The sequence below is a fragment of the Lampetra fluviatilis genome, chromosome 34 (genome assembly GCF_964198595.1).
Source record: "Lampetra fluviatilis chromosome 34, kcLamFluv1.1, whole genome shotgun sequence".
Classification (NCBI taxonomy): Eukaryota; Metazoa; Chordata; class Hyperoartia; order Petromyzontiformes; family Petromyzontidae; genus Lampetra; species Lampetra fluviatilis.
The window spans coordinates 1,715,627-1,736,328 of NC_136308.1; the positions used below are offsets into that span (position 1 = coordinate 1,715,627).

At 45.7% G+C, this 20,702-nt stretch overlaps 1 protein-coding gene across 3 annotated transcripts in view; it reads left to right on the forward strand.

Moving 5' to 3' along the window:
* The first annotated feature begins 402 nt into the window (after positions 1-402).
* LOC144944274 (uncharacterized) overlaps positions 403-20,702 on the forward strand; it is a 31,999-nt gene continuing 11,699 nt past the window's right edge. Inside the window, exons 1-4 of one of the 3 annotated variants that reach the window (XM_078872292.1) lie at positions 403-604; positions 2,130-3,221; positions 4,807-4,853; positions 11,035-11,108. In XM_078872292.1, the coding sequence (XP_078728418.1) occupies positions 2,272-3,221; positions 4,807-4,853; positions 11,035-11,108 (1,071 nt within the window). In that variant the 5' untranslated portion in view covers positions 403-604; positions 2,130-2,271. The other 2 variants (XM_078872293.1, XM_078872294.1) reach the window with 2 other exon arrangements.

Below are 20,702 nucleotides of genomic sequence, written 5' to 3' on the forward strand. Positions count from 1 at the left end.
GGTGATAATGATGATGGTGATTACAATTATGATACAAATGATGCGGATGGTGATGATGACAAAAGAAGATGATGATGAAGATGGTGAGGGAGGTGATGATGATAAGGAAGATAATGATGAGGATGGTGATGACAAGGAGATGATGAGGATGGTGATGGTGATGATAATGATGATGGTGATTACAATTATGATACAAATGATGCGGATGGTGATGATGACAAAAGAAGATGATGATGAAGATGGTGAGGGAGGTGATGATGATAAGGATAATGATGATGAGGATGGTGATGATGACAAAGAAGATGACGAGGGAGGTGGCTCTGCGAGGCACGGTGATGTCATTGCCCACGTGGCTTGCCGGGGTCGTCACCACGAGCCCGGATAAAGAGACAGAGAGGGGTGGGGGGCACTGCGAGGCTGCCGCTGCAGCAGTCCCGGAGCAACGCCGATCGCCCGTGGCTCGCTCTCTCATGCCGCCCGGGAGGGAAGAAGGCGAATGTGGAGAGATTGAGGCAACGACACCACAGAGATAAAGGACGACACGACGAGGAGCGGCGTGTTCAGTGTTCGTCGTTTAAAGCATCGGCAACCACCGCCGTGCTGGGTGGGCGACGCGCGCTGTCTCCGCGTGTGAGAGTTGTAATAAGTAGCAATGATGTTGTTGTTGTTGTCGCCCTAATGTTGTTGTTGTTGTGATAATGTTGATGTTGTTGGAGAGCTGCGCTCGGCACGGTAATGAAGGAGCCCTCATCATCACCACCCCACCTCCTCTCGCGTGCGTGATAGATGAGCAGTTATTCAATTGGGTTCGCAGCAGCAGCATTGGCAGCAGCAGGTAAATGTAATAGGATAACGACGCAGAGACACACCGCACTCACACCCCCACCACCACCCCCACGTGGAGTGTGTGTGTATGGGGGGGGGGTAAGTGGCGTGCCATTGGGGAGGAGAGCTCCTCCACGTCGGCGTTGTCGCCCCTCTCGTCACAACTTTGCTGCTGTTTCGCTCCATGCGTTGTGAACGTCGTCGTCTGACGCTGCCTGCAGGGGAATAAAGCGACGGACATAGAGAGGGAGACAGAGAGAGAGAGGGAGAGACACGAGGGGCAGTGGGAGAGCGACAGCTGCGCACACCGAAGAGGCTATTTGAAGCGGAGCTCTCCGACTCTCGCTCTGGTGGTGGTGGGGGGTGGGGGGTGATGGAGCTGGGTTAAATTTAGGAGCAGCATTCCCCTCCTCCCCTCTTGCTGGACTACAGCTACTGGGGGGCTGTCTGCTCGCACGTAGACGCAGCCGCCACCACCATCGGCACCACCCACCCTTCCGTGCTGCTCGAACAACAACATCAGTTGTTGCTGCTGCTGCTGGAACCATTATTTACAACCACCACCAATTAAAAGTTGCCTAACCGCTCGTCCTCTAGAAGCTGCTCTGCCGAAGCGATCGATCTCGATTTGTGCTCCATTCACCACGAGACTCGATCTCGGCAACGACCGACTCCACCATTTCAGTCGTCGGCGGGTTATTGTTTTACTTTTCACGAGGCTACTTGCGATTCCCCATTGGCGAAGAGGGGGCCCATCCAGCCCAACGTTCCATCACCTTAGCACCTCCACCAGGGGTCCACCATCTCGGAACAATCTGCGCCGTCAACTCTGCGGTTCCTCAAGCGCCACCGACGTTCTACACCAGCAGCATCACTCACCCCCCACGCTCGACTTTCGGCTCTTTAACTGCTGCCAACCACCAGAACCAAGCAGGCTTTGCGAGAGCTGCCACTCATTGTTCAACGCCGGCTGCACACCTCCATTCGAGGTGGAGGAGGAGGAGGTGACGATGTGGAGCACGGCCACGTGCCTGGGAGGTTGATCACTTGGCCGCGCCGAGCGTTGTCGAGGTGGAGCGCGAGTTGAGTTTCGTTTGATTCGCGTGCCTTTTCCTCTCCCGCACACGCGGGCTGGGCTTTGTTGTCGCATCGTTAGAGCTGTGTTTAACTTTGCTCTCTCGCTCTCTCTCACTGTGGCCCACGTGTGCGTCTCGCTTGCAACTTTATCGTCAATTGCAACTTGTGTATGTTCTCTCATTAGCTCTTGTTTGATGGTGTAACTCTCTCTGGCTTTGCTCTCACAGACTTGAAGACCTTCAAGTCACCAGAAGCTCGAGTTCCAAAGTCTTGACGCCGTGCACGAACACTATAACTTGACGCCGAGTACGCTGCCTTCACCACCACCACCACCAGCAGCAGCAGCACCAACCTACTGGCTCGTCCACCATGGCTCTCCACATGTCGGCCGATGGCCTCCTGAGCGTGCATGGCAAGGAAGACTCCAAGTGTCCTCCGACGCCAGAAGATCAGGACGAGGGAGAGGAGGGTGCCTTCCATCTCCTGCCCAAGTCGTCGCCACGCTTGCCCAGGCGATCTTCCAACGACGACCTGGAGGTGGGAAGTGGGACGGAACCAACGAGCCCGTTGATACCTACGTCTCCTTCCATGGGCTCGCCCAGGAGACGCGTCTCCTTTGCGGACAACTTTGGACTGGAGCTGACCGCGGTGAAGTTCTACGACGAAGCCGAGGTGCCGGAGGTCCCCGAAGCGATTCTCGACCCGCTCCGGGATGAGACCGACGACGATGTGATGAGGAGGTTGACGTTGAGATTCAGGAGCTGCGACGTGATGAGCGCCGCCACCAACTCGACCTCCCCCATCTCGCCCCCCTCCGCGTGCAAAGGCCACCTCTTTTTGAAACCCAACTTTGATGTCCCGTCCAGCAGGTCCGACCTCCTGGCCGAGGTTTGTGCAAATCAGGTGGCGCTGGAGTCTGTCACCGTTGAAGAGGAGGACCCGCTGTGCGTCCGGATTCTAATGAGGGTGCACAACATCTGCTACCAGAAAGCCGTGTTCGTCCGCAGGACTTTCGACGGCTGGACCAGCTTCTACGACCTCCTTGCCGAGTACGTGCTGGACTCGAACGATGGCGCCACGGACCAGTTCGCGTTCCGTCTCTCGCTGCCACCTCTCCTGGCACTGGAGGGCACCGCCATGGAGTTCGCCGTGCGTTTTGAGACCCCCTTTGGCTCCTTCTGGGCCAACAATGGGCAGACGAACTACAGCCTCGTCTGCTGCTGGGCAGATGATGTGGACGGGATTGGAGCGGCGGTGACACCTGCTGCTGAGGAGGAGTCCGCAGACAAGAACTTGAGGAGCTGTCTCAAGACGAAAAGGTGCGTGGTGGTGAGATACTTCTGTGTAGTGTTTACATTAGGGGGGGGGGGATGGTACGGCCAGAGTAACATTTGAAACAAACTTTAACTTAATGTTGAATGTTAAACTGAGTAACTATACGGTCTGCCCCTTGTTTTTCATTCTGCTGCCCATGTCCTGTGTAAGAAGAATGGCAGCTACGGCCGTGATTTAAATGCCACTGGCAGGTTTTAAAATATTGTCAAAAATTTGGCTTGACTTTTCACAAATTAGAAGGGAGGCCAGTGGATTCCATACAAAATATATTTATTTATTTTTACGAATGGTGACAATCTATAATGTTGTGGTTGTATTTTTACAACCAATGAAGGAATTTACATTGGCCATAAAATGTAATAATTGTAAAAAAAAACTAAAACGCTCAGTCTCATTTCGGGGATGTGGTTTAAAACCACGTGGCTTTTCACAAAGTTGTACATTCTCAACATTGATGATGCGTATATTATCAACCACAGAAATAATCTCTCTAGCGTATGGCAAGTGTGCAAATCAAACGTCCAAGTTTAAGTCTGTCTGATCAGTTGGCCCTTGAAAGGACCGTTTTTTGGACGCGATTTACACATTTGAAATAGAAAATACACGATTTCCAAAAAGGCCGAAGTGATGGTATTAGTCGTGCGATGAGGCACTTAACAGGTGGGCCGCGAGAAGGCTACCATCTTCCACCCAAAAATAATAATGAACTGTTGACACTTGCCAACCCGTAGCCTCATGATTTGGAGACCTGTTAGAATATATATTCTATTATATGGTTAGTACACTAACAGTATTCTTCTTTTATGTTAGATAGAATTGGGCCAGCTTTTCTGGTATACCTTCACAATAGTTTCAAGTGCCAAGTTGTCAATCACTATATACAATTAGCAAATTGCCTGGTTTAGTTGCTGTCACACTTAACATGTATTTTTTCATCTCAGTTCTGCATGAGTATTTCTTGAGGTTTTGTTTATCATAGACCGTATAGTTACATCATCTCGTGCAGCCAAAACACCTGTTCGTCTTGACGTGTTACTGGACAGGAGGTAAAAACAAATGCAGATTTTTTTTTCATTCGGGATGCGATACAGTAAAATTGATTGTTCTTGAATGACATTGCGGCGATGAACATCACCCAATTGTATTCAATTGAATCCACTTATCCACGGAAAAAAACACGTGATTGAAAGGATGAGTTTTCCAATGAGCTTATATTATCTGCAGAAAAAACTTCCCAGATAATAGGAGTTATGATGTAATTTCCCACATTGCATTTCTGGAATAAGGGCTCCTTCCAGACTGGTGCATGGCCCCTCGGATAACAGGATGAATTTGCCGGTAGCTTCCTCTAAATCCACGAAAACTGTGAATAATATGAACCCATGTTGCAATGCAGACAGAAAAAGAAACCGATAATTGTAGATAGGGAGAAATAATGGTGTGGATGCCAGGACTTTTTGCAGCTCCCTCTGATAATAGGAGCTGTGGGTAATATGATTGCGGATTAATATGATGTGGATTATGCTTTTGGATTGGGGTTTTAAGGTCCTCTCGTTGTGCCCTCTGCAGCTGGGAGCCCTCTTCAGAGACACTGCAGGCCGAGGACATCGCTGACGGTACGGAGATTAAAACGTGTAAAGGTATTGGTTGAAATGACGAATCGCCGAAATTCATCTGTTGTGGGCAACATGTGTGTTTTGATAACAGCGGATTTAGATTTGTTAAAAAATAAAACTTTGCGTTCAGCACGATCCATCTGTTTAACATCATTGTTAATAATAAAGAACCAAAGAGTAATACAGGGTGTTTAAAAATGATGGACCCGATTTGACATCGCTATATCTTTGAAATTGGGTCCATCTTTTTAAAACACACTGTATAAGAGTTGGTAAGTAGAGGTTTTTGCTGGCAGGTATTGTCCATTATTTAACCAGGTGAGTGCATTGAAATGTATTACTCGTGCAAGAGGAACTGAGTAACCATGATTTCAGTTGTTGCGAGTGCAGCATTGTGCTAAATTTAAATAAATAAATCTGGCTACGTCACTTGGCAAAAATAGCCCACAAAATATATGGAGGTATTTTATGTGCACTCTACATCAACGAATTCCTTTTACAATGCAGTAAGTGGACCATTGACTTTGTGCAAATACGTTTTGCCACTCGGGAAATGTATTTCTCCACAGTTCTAAAAATGGGCATACTCCCTGAACCCCAAAGCAAGCACCAACTATCCTTACCGGGGAGTAAATGTGGACATTTCAATGCATTTATACCGCTGTAATGAAACGCAAATATCAATTCAAATACGTGTGTGATGGCGTAGATCTCCAATGGTGATCTTGATCCTTTTGAAATTGCACATTATTGTATAGCAGGGACAAGTCCACCCACAATGCAACCACTGTTTATCGTTGCACAAAGTGATTCGGCCTCCTTTTAACCGGGGGCGGTGCTCGTTTCACCGAACCCAAAACAAATGATGATGGCTTGGGTCAACTGATGGTCTCAAAGTTGTGAAATTTGCTGCCTTGCAAATGTGTTGAGGTCGCGTGTACTATCCGCTGCGTGGCTCCTGATAGCTGCTTCTTAGCAACCGCTTCATGATTGTAGTTAAACACTGCAGTGCCAATGTTCATAGCGTCGCCACTGAGCTATTGAGACTGCCCAAAGGTTATGTTTTCATTACTGTACTGCCGTTTGTTAATAACGTCGCCTTCTGACTGAAAGTAAGCTAATGCATCAACCAATGTGTGCCTCTTTATTGGTGACAAGGCGGTGTTCGTGATGAAGGTGGTGAAAAGTGTTTTCAGCTTTAGCTTCTCCACTGCCAATTCGGACTCCCTCCCGAGTGTTATTTTTCTTAACTCGTTGAAAGGGAAACTGCAACGCGTGTCGTTGACTTTTTCCTAAATAATATTTGGTCAATTTAACCAACACACGACGACTTGTTGCAGACTTGTCTTTGCACATCGACCTTGCCTTATTATGTTATCTGGGGCATTTGCTTTCTGCTTGTATATATTTTACGGCCGGGCGCATTCCTGCATGTGCAGTTGAAACAAGTGCAAACTAAAGCGAGTTTCTAGCACGACTCTATTTTGTAATTCACATCACTGCCTGTGGCCATTACTGGGCCGAGATGTTAATGAGTTTCTTCTTTAACCCAGACGTCCTAGCTGCAGCCAAGAGTCGAACTGTTGAGGGCCTATTTATTGTCATGTTAAACTCCCATTTGCGATAAATAACAATACGTGCCAGTGTTAACATTACTTGTGCGTAGGTTACTGCTCCATTGGTGGTGGGGTGGCGCTGGGAACGAGCCCTCGTTTTGAAGTGGGGAAGTCTCGTGGAGACGGAGGGAGCGTAAAGTTTCGTCTTCCAACAGCTGCAGCGTACAGGGAGAGATCCTTTGTTTAATACGTAGGCTTTCGTGACCAATATCATCCATAAGAGGCTTTTTGGGTTAGAGCGTGTAAATATATAAATGCATTTCTGCGAAGTGCATTTGTCGTTTTAAAAAAGTGTGAACACAATTCTAGAAAAACATATTTCTGTAAAAACGTATCGATCCACTGCTGGTTAAAGGCCTCCCCCAAGCCATGTCAGTTGTGACCATACTTCACCATGCTGGTCAATGTGGGCTGGTAAGAGGGGGACAGGTGTGTGTGAGGGGCAGTCTTTCAGGACGGATTAATTTGTCACTGGCAGCCGTGGCAAGTAATCAAACTCGGGTAGCCCAATTTGTGCGCTAACCTCTATGTATGTACGTAGCCAACCCTGCGAATCAGAGGTGTGGGGGAAGGACAACAAACTAAACGTAAAAAGCAGTTATAAACAAATGAGTTGTCCATCTATATTTAAAAGTGCATAGCTCCAGTGGCTTCCTAATATCACAAGGAAGAGCATTCCAGACGGCCATAGAAGCGCATCTGAAAGCAGTGACTGTTTGTTCGTTGGCTAGCCAAAAGCCACTGCGAGGAAGACCGGAGTTCACGTGATGGTTTGTCCCCTTAGACGAGATCGGCAAGGTATTTTGGTTCATCTGTGCCACAATTGTGTTAATTAACGTGTAATTATCCTAATACTTAAAGACCCTGAAAATCAACTTTTGAGTCGTGTTGCCCTACAGTCTCTTTTGGTATTAGGGACCTGGGTGACATTCAGGTGTCCAGCTCCACGCCACCACCACCACGACCTTCCCTAATCCACACAGACCAGCATGGTGAAGCATAGTCACCCCCCCCCCAAACCAACATGGTACGGGAGGGGTTTCATCCAGCAGCGGATTTGAACAAGAGCTGTATATTGTTTCATGTTATATTTTCAAGATTTCCAATTCTGGTTACACACAACCAACACTGACTGGGATTATAAGATGTGCCAACTACTTTTGTTTTAAAATACAAGGGGGGAGAAAAGTGCATGTCATACTGTAAAGAAAACGGTAATTATTGACAGCTTTTTTAAAATATCTTTTTTGTAAGTTGGCTATTGGCCAATGGCACGGGCACTTGGGGGACTCCTTTCATGGGTGATGGGGTCTCTGACTTTTGCTTGGGCAGAATAATTTATTTTGGAAATGCCTCGCTGCATTACACTGGGTCTGCAGGTATCAAACTTCCAAACCAGTACAGACTGGCGCAGTGGCTTGGCATGTGAACTGCGCTGTCCTCGGTGTAGGTATTTTGCCAAGGTTATCATTGCAATCGTTACAATGAACATGATGGTAATCCGTTAGATTCCACTTTCTTTCCTTTTTGAGTGGAGTCCAAGACCATAATAGGATGTTTTTACAGCAATGTGGCCGAAGCTCGTAATTCCGCAGCGTTAAGTCTGAAACGTGAATCTTTCTTTCTGGGATCCGATTGTAATCCGCACGGCTCGATAAAATGCGGTGCTTCATTTTGACAAAACGCGTGCTCGCATTTTGTCAAATATGCGTATTTAAACGTGTATGTACGTTTAAATTGTTTTGCACCTAGGTAGCCACCGTGCTAATCTGAGGTGTTGTTTGCAATTCAAGGCCAACTAGTTAGATGAGTGTTACGTTGCAAACCTGCCCGATCAATATGCTTGAGGAGTTGCGGGCGAGATGACTGTGGTTTGGCGAGGTCAATCGAATGCTGGATGAAGTCCATGTCTGATGATGGCTTGAAATGCAAAATTGCATAAACTAAACACGTAGACATAATGCTACATTTGAATAGACATTGTTGTTTGACATGCAAAACCCATTTCACAATGTACAAGACCAGTAGTATACGTTAGCCATTTGCATGGCATTGTCACTCGAGTTTATACTACGAGAGTAACCATGGTAAAATGTCAGTTGACTTCGCAAGATCCGTCCCATTGGTGACCCGTGCCATGGTCATATTTCATCGGCCAATCATTCATTGCCTTATCAATCGTGTTGTGGGCGCTGCATATCAAGTTATGCCACGGAGCAGTATCTTTATTTTCGTGCAAACACCAACCTTGGTGGCGAACGGCCCAGCGTGTTCATTTGCTTGGGGCCCCATGCTGGGCAATAACCGTGGAGCCCATTGCAGCAAAGCACTGTATACTGCTTGGCCGCGTGCCATCATTGAGCAGGCGCATTTGCAACGTTGCACCCCCCCCCCCCTATGCATGGCTAATGAAGAGACCAATATGGCAAGATGAAATAACCCACCAAACCTCATCGTGCCCAATTCCTGTGCACGTTGCTTTCTCCGGGTGAAAAGTAGCTTCGTGATTCCCCCCCCACGTCCAGGAATAAAAATCCATGGATTATGTGTGTGGCTTCCCCCCCCCCCATTATTTGGCACACAGGCTTGTCGCGTTGCCTTGTTTGACCCGCTGGTCTGGCTCTGAGCCCGAGGCATTTCAACAAATCCAAGTCTTTTCAACCATGCCCAGTCTCTAGGGGGGTATTGACATACGCCCACTTATTATACTCCCCGACTATGTTTATGGTTTTGTATTTACCAGACCCCCGTCAATTGTAAATATTATTGTTAATGTTTTTTTATAATTATCGCAATCTTATAATTTAGATTTTATTTAAACAAGTGTTTGTGGAATTAGTTTACAGCAAATCAATGGTGACCTAACTTTTGACATTGCCAAGAATTGATTTCTGGTGTAGCAGCCCATGTTGCAAATTAAATCTGGCCGCAACTAAAATTGGAGAAGTATTTACTTGACCTACAAATGTGTTTTCCAACCTTTTTTTCCCCTTTGCAAAACAACACCGGGCACTTCTTTGAGCAAAGGGCATGCAATAAAATGAGGGCTACAAAATAACTATTATGAATTACAACACTATGGTGTAAAGCAAATCTGATCTTCTGGTTCTGGGGGTTAAATGTTCTCGCTGCAACTGCTGCAGTGCATTGGCGTGAGCACGAAAAGTAATACTCTGCACTGTACTGCAGTTTTTTCTGACTGCGCTAAAAATATCACAGCCAGTGGGCCAACGCTGACAACACTAACTGACCGCCAAGGCATCTGTCCTTTTGCAGAATAAAACCCCTTCCAGTTAAACGCCCAGGCTCACACGCCGAGCTACGCAGGCGGGCGCACAAACCTAGGCATTGTCTCAAAACGCCAACGTTGATTCCGAAATGTAAACACGTCCTTGCCGTACACTGCAGACAAACCCCCGTGCAGCTCACCTTTCCCCCACCTTGACTTCGCTTTTGTAGCAGGGAGGGTTGTGGTCTTTGAGCCACTGTAAAGTCTGCAGGAATGTGGTTACAGTTGCTTTGCTGACCCACTTGGATACCGCTCGCCGATTCGAGTGTGCTTGTTGTACCGCTGCATGGGTTTTGTTATCGCTGTGGTGCCGAACGGCTCTCCCTCCGATGCCTCCTTCGGATTGAAGAACACGCGTCGTTCATTGTGATGTCTGACGTTTCGCTCCTCGTGCCGGGAGATGCTTCTGCGGCGGAGCTAATGACACCGAATGAGTAGAGAAACGACATTTGGACGTTGTGCCGAGCAGCATGTATTGTATTCCACAACGCAGTGCTCCTTGCTTGACTTTATTTTTATCTCAACATTGGAAACTTACTTGAAGGTTATTTTGCATGACATAGTGGAAGAAAATATTGGGATTGTTTTTAAGGCAACGTCTGTGTCTGTCTCAAGACCTGTACACTAATGTCAGAGGAAATTTCTCGTCCTTGTCCCCAATTTTTTCGGACGACTTTTGGTGTCGGTAGCTAGTGCTGGTGATTAGCCAGCAGAAGGAGATGTTGCAGAACTACTTCTGAGGTCCCCTCCACACTAGCAGCACGACACTTTCCCACATGCCCTGCCGTAGAGAAGTTGTCGTCGTATGGCAGCCAAACCGATATTTTAATTGCCAGAGCTGGAATGTTTACCAAATTCATTAAAATAACCTAAATTATAATGATGGATTTGTTGTGCTCATTGGCCAGGCTGCTTGATACAGCTGAGACGCGAGTGGTACAACCCAGAAACACGTGGCACTATAGCATTAACAGGATATCTGGCAGGTGTTTTATCCAGCGGAAGTAATGGATTTCATCGATTGTATTCGATTTGTTATTGAATATAATGTTCGGAATTCATACTCGGCATGAATGCATTTCAGTTGCGTATTGACATTCGTAAGAGAAAGTACTAAGCTATGCACCCTTTTAATTCCAATTAATTGTTCAACATTTTCATGAAATATTATTGATGTTCATTGGAAATCGTGCACAAGAACACTTTGAGTAATACAGACTGTATAAGATGTGATTGAATGAAGAGCGTCTTTAATATTGTTGCCATTCTCCCACAGACATGAAGGTGAATGATCTTGGAACTTCAGACCCACTTCACCCAAGCCATCTCAAGCCCAGCAGTTCAATGGAGGTACATTTCCATCGTGCTGTTTACTCCACAGAACGTGGTCGTATACGAGTCGTGTAGTAAGGCATCGACTTAATGGATTAAAGCAAATTTTGCACTCGTGATACGTTCGTCGAATCGTGCACGCAAGAAGCGATTTTGTAAAGTGATATTCACATGGTATGCTAAAATGTAACATTTAGGATAATAGCAGAAGGAAACCATACAATGTAAGAAACAACTAATGAGAGATGGTGTTGATTCCTTAATCCTGACTTAACACCTAATTGTAAGAATTCTTTGATTTGCCGGGGGGATGTATCGGTTGGTTAACGCTGTGCCTGTCTCACAGCGTTAAGCCAGCGCAGCAAAAAAAACGAGTTCAAATCCTACAATGGATTTTGCTTGCGTACACAACTATACATTGTGTCAATGCAGTGTGTGATGCAGAACCGTGTATACATTGCACAAGTCAACAGTGAAGCAAACCTTGGAGGTTAGAGGAGGTTGACTTTGCAACAGCCGCAGGCTGTAGCAGAAGGAAGGAAACCATGGTGAGTTGTGGTGCCATCAGGGTATTGCTCTCGTCATGAATTAGGAATGAGACTAAATTCCGCCTCTCAGAATGACATGTCGTTGTGGCTGACATGCGACGGACGTTACGCTCTGTGACGGAGCAGGTGGGACAAGTGCTGCCCGCTGTCGTGTGTGCGAGGCCCAGAGGTCGCTTGCAGGGATCTCGGAAGTAGCTCTGCAATATCTGCTTCCGTGGGTCATTTTATTACAGCAGATTCCCGTGAGAGATCCAAATGGATACTTTGTTTCATGATGCTGATAGACAAATTGTGATAAAGTTTGGGAACATTGCAAACCCTTTTTTACAGGAATTTATTAAACATGACTGCCATGTATTAGTTTTGAGATTTGGAGGATTTTTTGGTTAAAGGGGTGTAATAGTATGGCCACGTGTGTGCATATAAACATCAAGTACTGCGCGTGTCCAGAGTTCAAGCATTTATCTCTACGAGAAGCTTTTATTATGAATCGTAACATGTCACAGTGGGTATGAAGAATCTCTTTCCCCACGTAATTGCAGCAGCTCCATAACGACTATAGCTCCTATGTGTGTGTGTTTACACAGTACAGTATTGCAATTATCGACTTCCATTCAGCCAGCCATATTGATGTGTCCCGGGTTCATCGAGTTCATAGCCATGGCTGGCAAGCAAAAAAGTATTGTGAAATTGATAGCACTTTCATGTTGGCCAAGGCCTCTAAAAGTTTGTTTTTACAATCTCAGGGCATTTAATGAGAGTTTGCACACACATGGCCAGACACACGTGCAAATATCCTCAATTTAGCTTTATAGGCTGTTAGGGTAGTTGCTGTTTGTGAGCACATGTTTGCACCAGGTATGATTTATTAGGCTGAACTAACTTTAGGGGATACCCAAGCCATATCCAAACACCACTGTACTGTCGGTGTTAATTGACAGCAATTCAACCCAGATTCGGGGTGATTCATAGCACCGAGTCCTGCAACACAACAGACATGCGCAGTCTAAATTGCAGTTCTTGCATTTTAAGCAGTGCTTTGTGCAGGTTATCTCTGAGCAGATTTTAAATGGCAGCGTAAAAGGGCAAAGCACAGCTGCCTCTTGGCTGGTCTGCTGGAGAATGCCCTTGGTGTCAGAGCAGAGGGCACATTGAAGGAGAGGGGGGGGGGCTCTTCAAGGAAAGGTCGCGTGCCCTTTCTTGTCCGTGTGCGTGGTGTAACATCCTCGCCACTGGGGTGGCGAGGATGTTTCGGGTGCGCTTCTGCGACCGTCTGGAACCGCTCTTCCTTCCGATGTATCGGGAAGCCACTGGAGCTAAGCACGTTTAGATATAGATTGAAAACGAATTTCTTTAGAACTGCTTTGTTTTAGTTTGTTGTCCTTCCCCCGAACCTCTGATTTAGCACGGCTGGCTACGTGCGGTGCAAAATAAGTTAAACATACATGTAAACTCCCTTGCCTAGTACAGAAGAGGTCATGGGTTCGATCCCGACCCTGATGCTTGTATATTTGGAGTTTGCATGTTGTCTATCCCCGTGGTCACGTGGCTATTTCTCCGGGTCCTCCGGTTTATCCCTCCGCATTTAGAATCATCATCACACATTTAGAGTATTTGGCTACTATAAATGTGCACATGGCAAGCCATTTCGTAAAGCTATCATTTGTGTCCAGGTCGCTTCTGAACAAAGAGCTATACAGCTCAGTGGTCCTTACACCCTGGTAAGATAAATAAAGTTTAGTCTTTTATAAGGCCTGTGGGACAATTGAGAAAAAACTTAAACTTAACTCGTTGGGGTCAGATCAACCTTATGGCGGGACCCCGGGGTCTCGAATAAACGGAAGTCAAAATCGTAATTAATTTTTGGCGACTCCGTCCCACCGCGCACATAAATGCCACGACCCACCAAATATCAATCCTCTCGTTCTTCACCAAGCACCCGTCGTTGCCAAAATTGCCGTAGTCATAAACAAAACTGATTGGCGCATCGTGTCGAGCTCGTCGAGAGGAATAGATTGCCTTATCGTTTGCCTTCAACAGACATAAAATTACGTCGCAACGCAGTTTATGCGAGAGCCGGGGGGTTATCAGATCCCCGGGGTCCCGCCATAAGGTTCAAGAGTGGAATGAGTCGCAGCGTTTAAAGCAGCACACTGCCAACCGCTGCCCCACATCACACCAAACTTCCAAGATCGATTTTCGGTTTCTCTTAAAAGCTGTGTGTTACAATTAATGGAAACAAATAAAATCCATGAATAATTTAATCCGGGCATTTGCGATCCACCAGGCCTCCGTTTGGAAATTGCGACCATACTTCACCACCCTGGTCAGTGCAGGTTGATGAAGGCCGGGTTCTGTAGGAACGATTCTGACGTCGCTTGGCTCCCACTGATGTTAGCCGCGGCCAGGAAATGATCTCGTGTCACCGGGTTCGCAGCACAGCGCGCTCACTGTTGTGCTGCCACCCGTTTGTATTTTAACGCAATGCTTCGTACACTTGTCGCTATGTGTAGTGATGTGTACATTTGTTATTAAATAATAATTCCCCGTGTCCACGAAAAGCCTGGCCGAGTTAAAAAGTCATGAATGTTTGGTGGGGGGGGCGGGAGGTTGGTTTTATTTTAAGGAGCATTTTGTTTCTGGGGGACCGAAGCAAAGAACGTGTAGCAGAAAAGCAGCGTACTGCTGGCCACCAGGATGAGCTTCACTCAACGATAACGTGGTCCCATAACCTTTGCCTCTAATGCACTGCATTCCAGCTATGCGCCACCTCGTCTGGCGAACTTTTCCACGCACGAGCGGCGCAAAGGCAAACGGCCAAAGCGGTCGCCCGGATTGAGCGATCCCTTGGGGTAATTGCTCATCCTGATTGGCTGCCTTGAGCGCGGTGGTGGTAGTGGTGGTGGAAAATCAGAATCTGTATTTATACTGGAGGAAGCCAATGAGCTATGAAGCTCTTTTTCACAGATTTTCAAGTAGGGGGCAGGTCAGAACGTTACAACAACAGTACAAAAACACGATAGGAGTGCAAAGTATAGGATCGGTAAAAATATATGCACAAAAAAACCTAAACAATTGAATATCTCACCAAATAAAGCCCATTGAAGTATAAGATTTTTCAGAAGCGACCTGGCCACAAATGATAGCTCAACAAAATGGCTCCTCGTGGAAATGTATAGCGGCAAAAATGAACTTGTCCCGAGGCAGCGAGTGCGTCCCCTTTGCTTGTCGGTAGTTTTGTTTCGCCCCAGGGGGATGGATGGCTAAGCTGTTCACCGAATGGGATTCTCTTAGTCTCAAACCTTTTTTTAGGTTGTGATTGATGCAGTCTGCCGCAGTTACATCCAGCGAGAAACTATTACAAAACCCACAGTTGTGCCAGCTTCAACGTGCTCCTATCTCGGGGAAGTTGCCGTGGTGCAATATAAGATTGACAAGGAGGAAATTACGCAAATGTTTGGTCCGCCTACGTACTTTTGTATGTAGGCATGATTATGTGGTCGAATTTTTTTTATTTCACTAGACGTTAAGAGTTGACTGGCCCATGTACCAATTCTGCGAAATGTTATTCACTCTGTGCTGTGAACAGAAAACTGTGGATGACACTGCTGTGTTCGTAAGATGGTGCCCCAGGCTAGACCTTGGGTCCATTTATACATACGAATATAGCAAGCATTTTTCGATTTAAAGCTTTCGTGACTGCAGAGATTCATCTTCTTGGTTCTTTCGGTAAAGTCACGTAGAAGGGAAATAATAAAATAAATAAAATTAAACAATACAATAAAAATTCTCACGACGTTTCGGCCACAACACAAGCAGCCGTCCTCGGGTGAATAAACAGAGCTGTCGGAAAGACAGCGTCCCAATGTCTTTCCGACAGCTCTGTTTCTTCACCTGAGGACGGCTGCTTGTGTTGTGGCCGAAACGTCGTGAGAATTTTTATTTTATTATGTTTTATTTTTATTATTTTATTATTTCCCTTCTATGTGACTTTACCGAAAGAACCAAGAAGATAGCAAGCATTGTTAGAATTACATCGTGATGGCTATTTGTTATGAATGACGTAACTGCCGTTCATCTCAGGGCCTGGCCTAAGCTGCCACTGAATAGAATTAACACAATTTTCAGACTTGCCTTTGAAGAAGTCTATTCGATCAGGTGTCCAAATGCCCGTCAGCTATTACTCTCTTTCATTGCTGTACCCGAGCCATTTGTGGACGTTCCACGTTCCCGTGACGGAATATTATTTACTTGCAACAGCCACCATTTGAATGAACTAACCCCGACTTGGGAGTCTAATTACGCTCCGTTCTAGCAGGGCCTGTCTGTGCCACGTGGTTCATGTCCTGGCAGGCGACTGCGGTTCACACAACAGCCACCGAGCACGACCGTCCAAATTTACGTTGCCCGTCAGCCTGGCTGCACATCCCTTTCATTGTCCCGGTTGTTTACGCTCCGCACGTAGGTTTAAGTGACTGCCAAGCAGGTCAACCGTGATTAACGGGGCTCTGCTGCAATTTGCAGTGCATCGACGGCAAAGGCGCGCGATCCAATTTGTACCAACGCTCTGTTAATTGTCCCGCTGCCCGACCAAACGAAGGCACATCTCCCTTTTCCCTCCTCATTCCACGCAGCTATATCTGCACGCTGAGATAGCATGACGAGCCCGAACAGATTGGCACGAAGGGTAGAGCGAATGCATTTGGTATTTATCGTGGCAAGACGTAGTCCCTTAAGGGAATGTGGCTCCTGTTAGCTGAAGGTGCAGCTCTGCATTTGCTTGCTTAGCCAACTGCTGTCAAAGGACCTCCACTGGAGGGAGTGCTATAGACATCCGCAAAAGGGCATTGATGGATAGGAATACGTGGGAGTGACCCACACTTCCCGCCATATGCATCCTGCCGATCGACTTAACTGTGGCGAACCCATTAACTGTCTACTGCTGGGTGGACAGAGGTGGAGGGATTTAAGAAACTTGCAACGTTGTTTCAACTGCCGTGCCGGGAGATAGAATCGAGTCGGTGCCCTCTGGATTGAAAGTCCAGTGTGCTAACCATTAACCACGGCATGATTCCCTCTTTCTGCTGTTACTTTATTGAAAGATTTTTTTAAAATATTTTCCTTGAAAAGTTTGATTTATAGTCAAAGATTTTCCTCTAGGCTCGTAATAATTTACCCTCCCCACAGTTAGATTGATTGTCCCGATTCGGGGTCACAATTAAATTGTTTTGTGGCTCTAGTTTAATTTGATTCATTCCACTAGTCTAAAGACAACATTTCCAAATCTTAAATAATTGTCACTTGTACAGTTTTATGAAGGCATGTGAGCATAATATTTTAATTGCATTGTTGAATTGCTACTTTTATTACGTGTGCTTGCAGGCACTACAGAAGCACCTTTCTTAAAACAACACGTTATGGCAGCAGGATGCAGACCCTGCTACCTTCCTTAGGGGGTTAAAACATACCGTTTGGCTTCCGATAACTGCCTGGAAGGCATTTGTATAAAGTAGGTTTGTAATTTTCGACATAATTCGAGGTCCATTCTATTATTTGGCAACAAGACACGTGAATTTAACATAATCGGTTCTTACAAGCATTGTTCAATACTCGTATCATAAACATAAGAATCGATGTTAATCGATGAATTGATACATTCTCCGTAAGATTAAACAGCTGCTGTAAACCAACTGCCAAATATGACAGCCGTAGCGAGACGTATACTGGATGTGGTGTGCAGGCCGCGGCAATATTTCCCGCGTCGTTGGTCGACCGGAGGTGACGCGCAACTTGTTGCTACAACCACCGCAACATGAACACTGGAGAGATGTCATGTGACATGGCTCTCATTGCACTTGTCTGAGTGTTGAACCTGCACTGCAGAGAGATCCTGGGTTTAATTTTGTCCAGATATATGTTTTTATCAAGCCAGATTTTTTTTTTTTCTATCACGGTCACCGGGCACGGACCTAAAGCCACAAAAAACGTCAAGTGGCCAGCAGCAAACAGTGCTATGGACGGGTGTAATAGGTGAGGGTGTAATATCCTTGGTTCTTTCGGTAAAGTCACAATAAAAATTCTCACGACGTTTCGACTGCAACGCAAAGCAATCGTCATCAGGTGTGAAATCCACAAGCAAGAAAATTTGATAAAAAAAATCTTGCTGTGGATTTCACACCTGATGATGATTGCTTGTGTTGCAGTCGAAACGTCGTGAGCATTTTTATTGTTTTATATTTATATTATTTTATTATTTCCCTTCTACGTGACTTTACCGAAAGAACCAAGAATATGAATCCCTGCAGTCACGAAAGCTTTAAATCAAGAGGGTGTAATAGATGAGGACATTTCTTGATTTTAGCAAGGTTAGAAAAATTGGGTGGGAACAGAAACGATGATGGCAGGAAATTAGAGTTTAGCAGTGTAAGGAGTGAGTTGCTTGTCCTTAGCTTGGTCATCATTGACTGCACAACACTAATATTCTTGGTTCTTTCGGTAAAGTCACGTAGAAGGGAAATAATAAAATAATAATAAATATTAAAATATACCGAAAGAACCAAGAATATTAATCCCTGCAGTCATGAAAGTTTTAAATCAAAATTGTGCAACACTAGGTTTGGCTTTTCACTAAATTCAGCTCTGCCCAGGTAAAACTGAAATTTATCAAATGATGAATATTTAAAGAACAATTCTGAGGGCAGTGGTTTTCATTTGCAAGGCCCGTGGGCCACTGGCGACTCGCTTTGGCGGCCTTTCGTGTGGCCCCTTACGTGTGGCCCACGACAATACACAACATGTGAAATCACTCCCCATCATCATCATGCTGTCAAACACCCAATGGTTTCAAATGTGTGGCGGCCCTCATACAGATGTCTTATCGGCGAAAGTGTATACCCCCCCCCGCCCCTGAAAAATGTGTGAAAAATGCTGCTATAGACTGTGAAAGAGCGCCGTGCAGTGTTGTGTGAGAGGCCGATTGGAGAGATTCCAGACGTGGTTCTGTGGTGTCGTCTGTCATGTGCCTCTGCTGACAGCGGTGAGAATTCTGCAATGATGTGACTCCACCTCAACATATGACTTGGCCAGCACAGATAGGATATAATTTATAATCGCGATGCCACCTTGGTGTAATGGTTAGCACGCGGGGCTTTCAATCCATAGGTCACCAGGTCATTTCAATCTCCCGGCGCGGCAGTTGATCAATTCATCCCCACCTCTGTCCATGCGGTAGTATGAATGGGTGCGTCGGTTAGTCGATGGGCAGGTTGCGCATGTTGGCGTTTAATTGTGGGGCACCCCCACCTTTTCCAATATGTCAGACCAGTGTGGAAGAGTAGGCAAAAACACCCTTTCTTGAGGAGCTCTCCATAACTCCATCTAGTGGAGGTCCATCTGTCGGCAGTGGGGTGAGAAATCAATTGCAAGGCTGCTTTCTTTGTCTTACTCTTTAGAATACACTCATGCATGTCTGTGCACAAAACGGCATAACTCGTGTATGAGTGTGTGCCATAGGTAGTTGTGCTATTTCCTGTGTTTTATCATCCAGCTTCATCATATAAATGCTGGGGAATTTAACACTGGTGGCAACTATAGCAAGTTACAGTGAGCAAAACCAATTTCCTTGCTTCAGAAGCCCACGGCCTACCACCTCCTATTAGTAACAATACTAAAAATAACTTGTAAGCATCCCGACTAATCCTAATACTCCGTGCCACCACCAAAGCACATCTACGTCTCCCTCGGAAGCATTTCGTCTGCAGTCCCGAGTCACCTCTTCTGTCTGGTGGCTTCGTTAGCTTTCTCCGGGTGTCATTGGCCTATATTTAAACGGATTTTAGTTTTTTCTCATCGTTGGGGGAAATATAATTTAATCGGTCTTATTTCTTATTTCTGGATTGGAGTTTCACACAGAACAGCTGCCGGTGAATATGAGATTAAAATTAATGCGTGTGTGGTGTGGTCACCGGATCGCTGAGCTCGTGTAACTTTTCATTTGCTGGTCTATGAATCACCTTTTTGCGTGTATTGTTATTCCTATTTGTTTTCTTCCTGGATACACTTTTTTGACCGAGTTTCTATTACGGGGAAAAAAAAAGCATCGGAATTGGTTTATTGTCGCCCTTCGGCAAGGCCAAACGGTCGCCACAGTGTCCAGGCAGGGCTTGTCCACACGAAGCCCTCCGAGGCACAAGGCAGCAATAGTTGGCGGTAATTGCTGTACTGTCCCGGCGATTCCTAACAGGGATGAAACCGGTATACTGTACGGTTATCGTCAATGCTGCTGTCTAAAATAATATGGCCGCAATTTTTACTCCTTCGAGTTGGTGGTTTAACACACGGCTCTATGTGCGCTTATATATACCGCACGTACGGTGTGGTGATGTGACGTGCAAGGCATGATGGAAGAACCGATCTAGAGGTCACTATCACACACTTTTCCATCTCATCTTTTGTGTGTATTACTCTTGTGATGTTTACTTAGATTTTTACGTCTCGCTTTGGCAGGTATTTTTTTCTCTGCAGCCCTTGATATTTGCTCCTTTTGAAATCGCATCCCTTAATTTCCCTCCCAGATAATGAGTATCAAATAGTTAACAGAAATCTGTGTGCTTCAAATCTGCTTTCAAACTATTCCCGAAGTATATATACCATTGTCTTCCAATGGCAATCCAAAAATAATAATTATTTGATCAAACTTGTTACGTGTGCAACTTTTTGCTCGCGTTTATCGCAGGCTAACTTGATAGCCTTCTTTTGTCAAGTTCTTAAATCACACCTTGACCTTAATGTCATTCTCATGACTGTTGTCAGAATATCACAGGCGGTAAATCTTGTTACAAAAGTCAAATTATGGTTTTATTGATGGTGACAACGATTTTGGTGATGATGATGACACTTTAAGACATGCCTATTCCACACTTCTGTTGGCTTATGTTGATAAGTATTGTAATAATATGGCTCTAATGGCTAGTCATCGAACAAAGACGGACAGTGCATCGCGCTCTTTCAGATGTGCTTCTGTGGCCTTCTGGAATGTTCTTCCAAAATTAGGAAGCCCCATCGA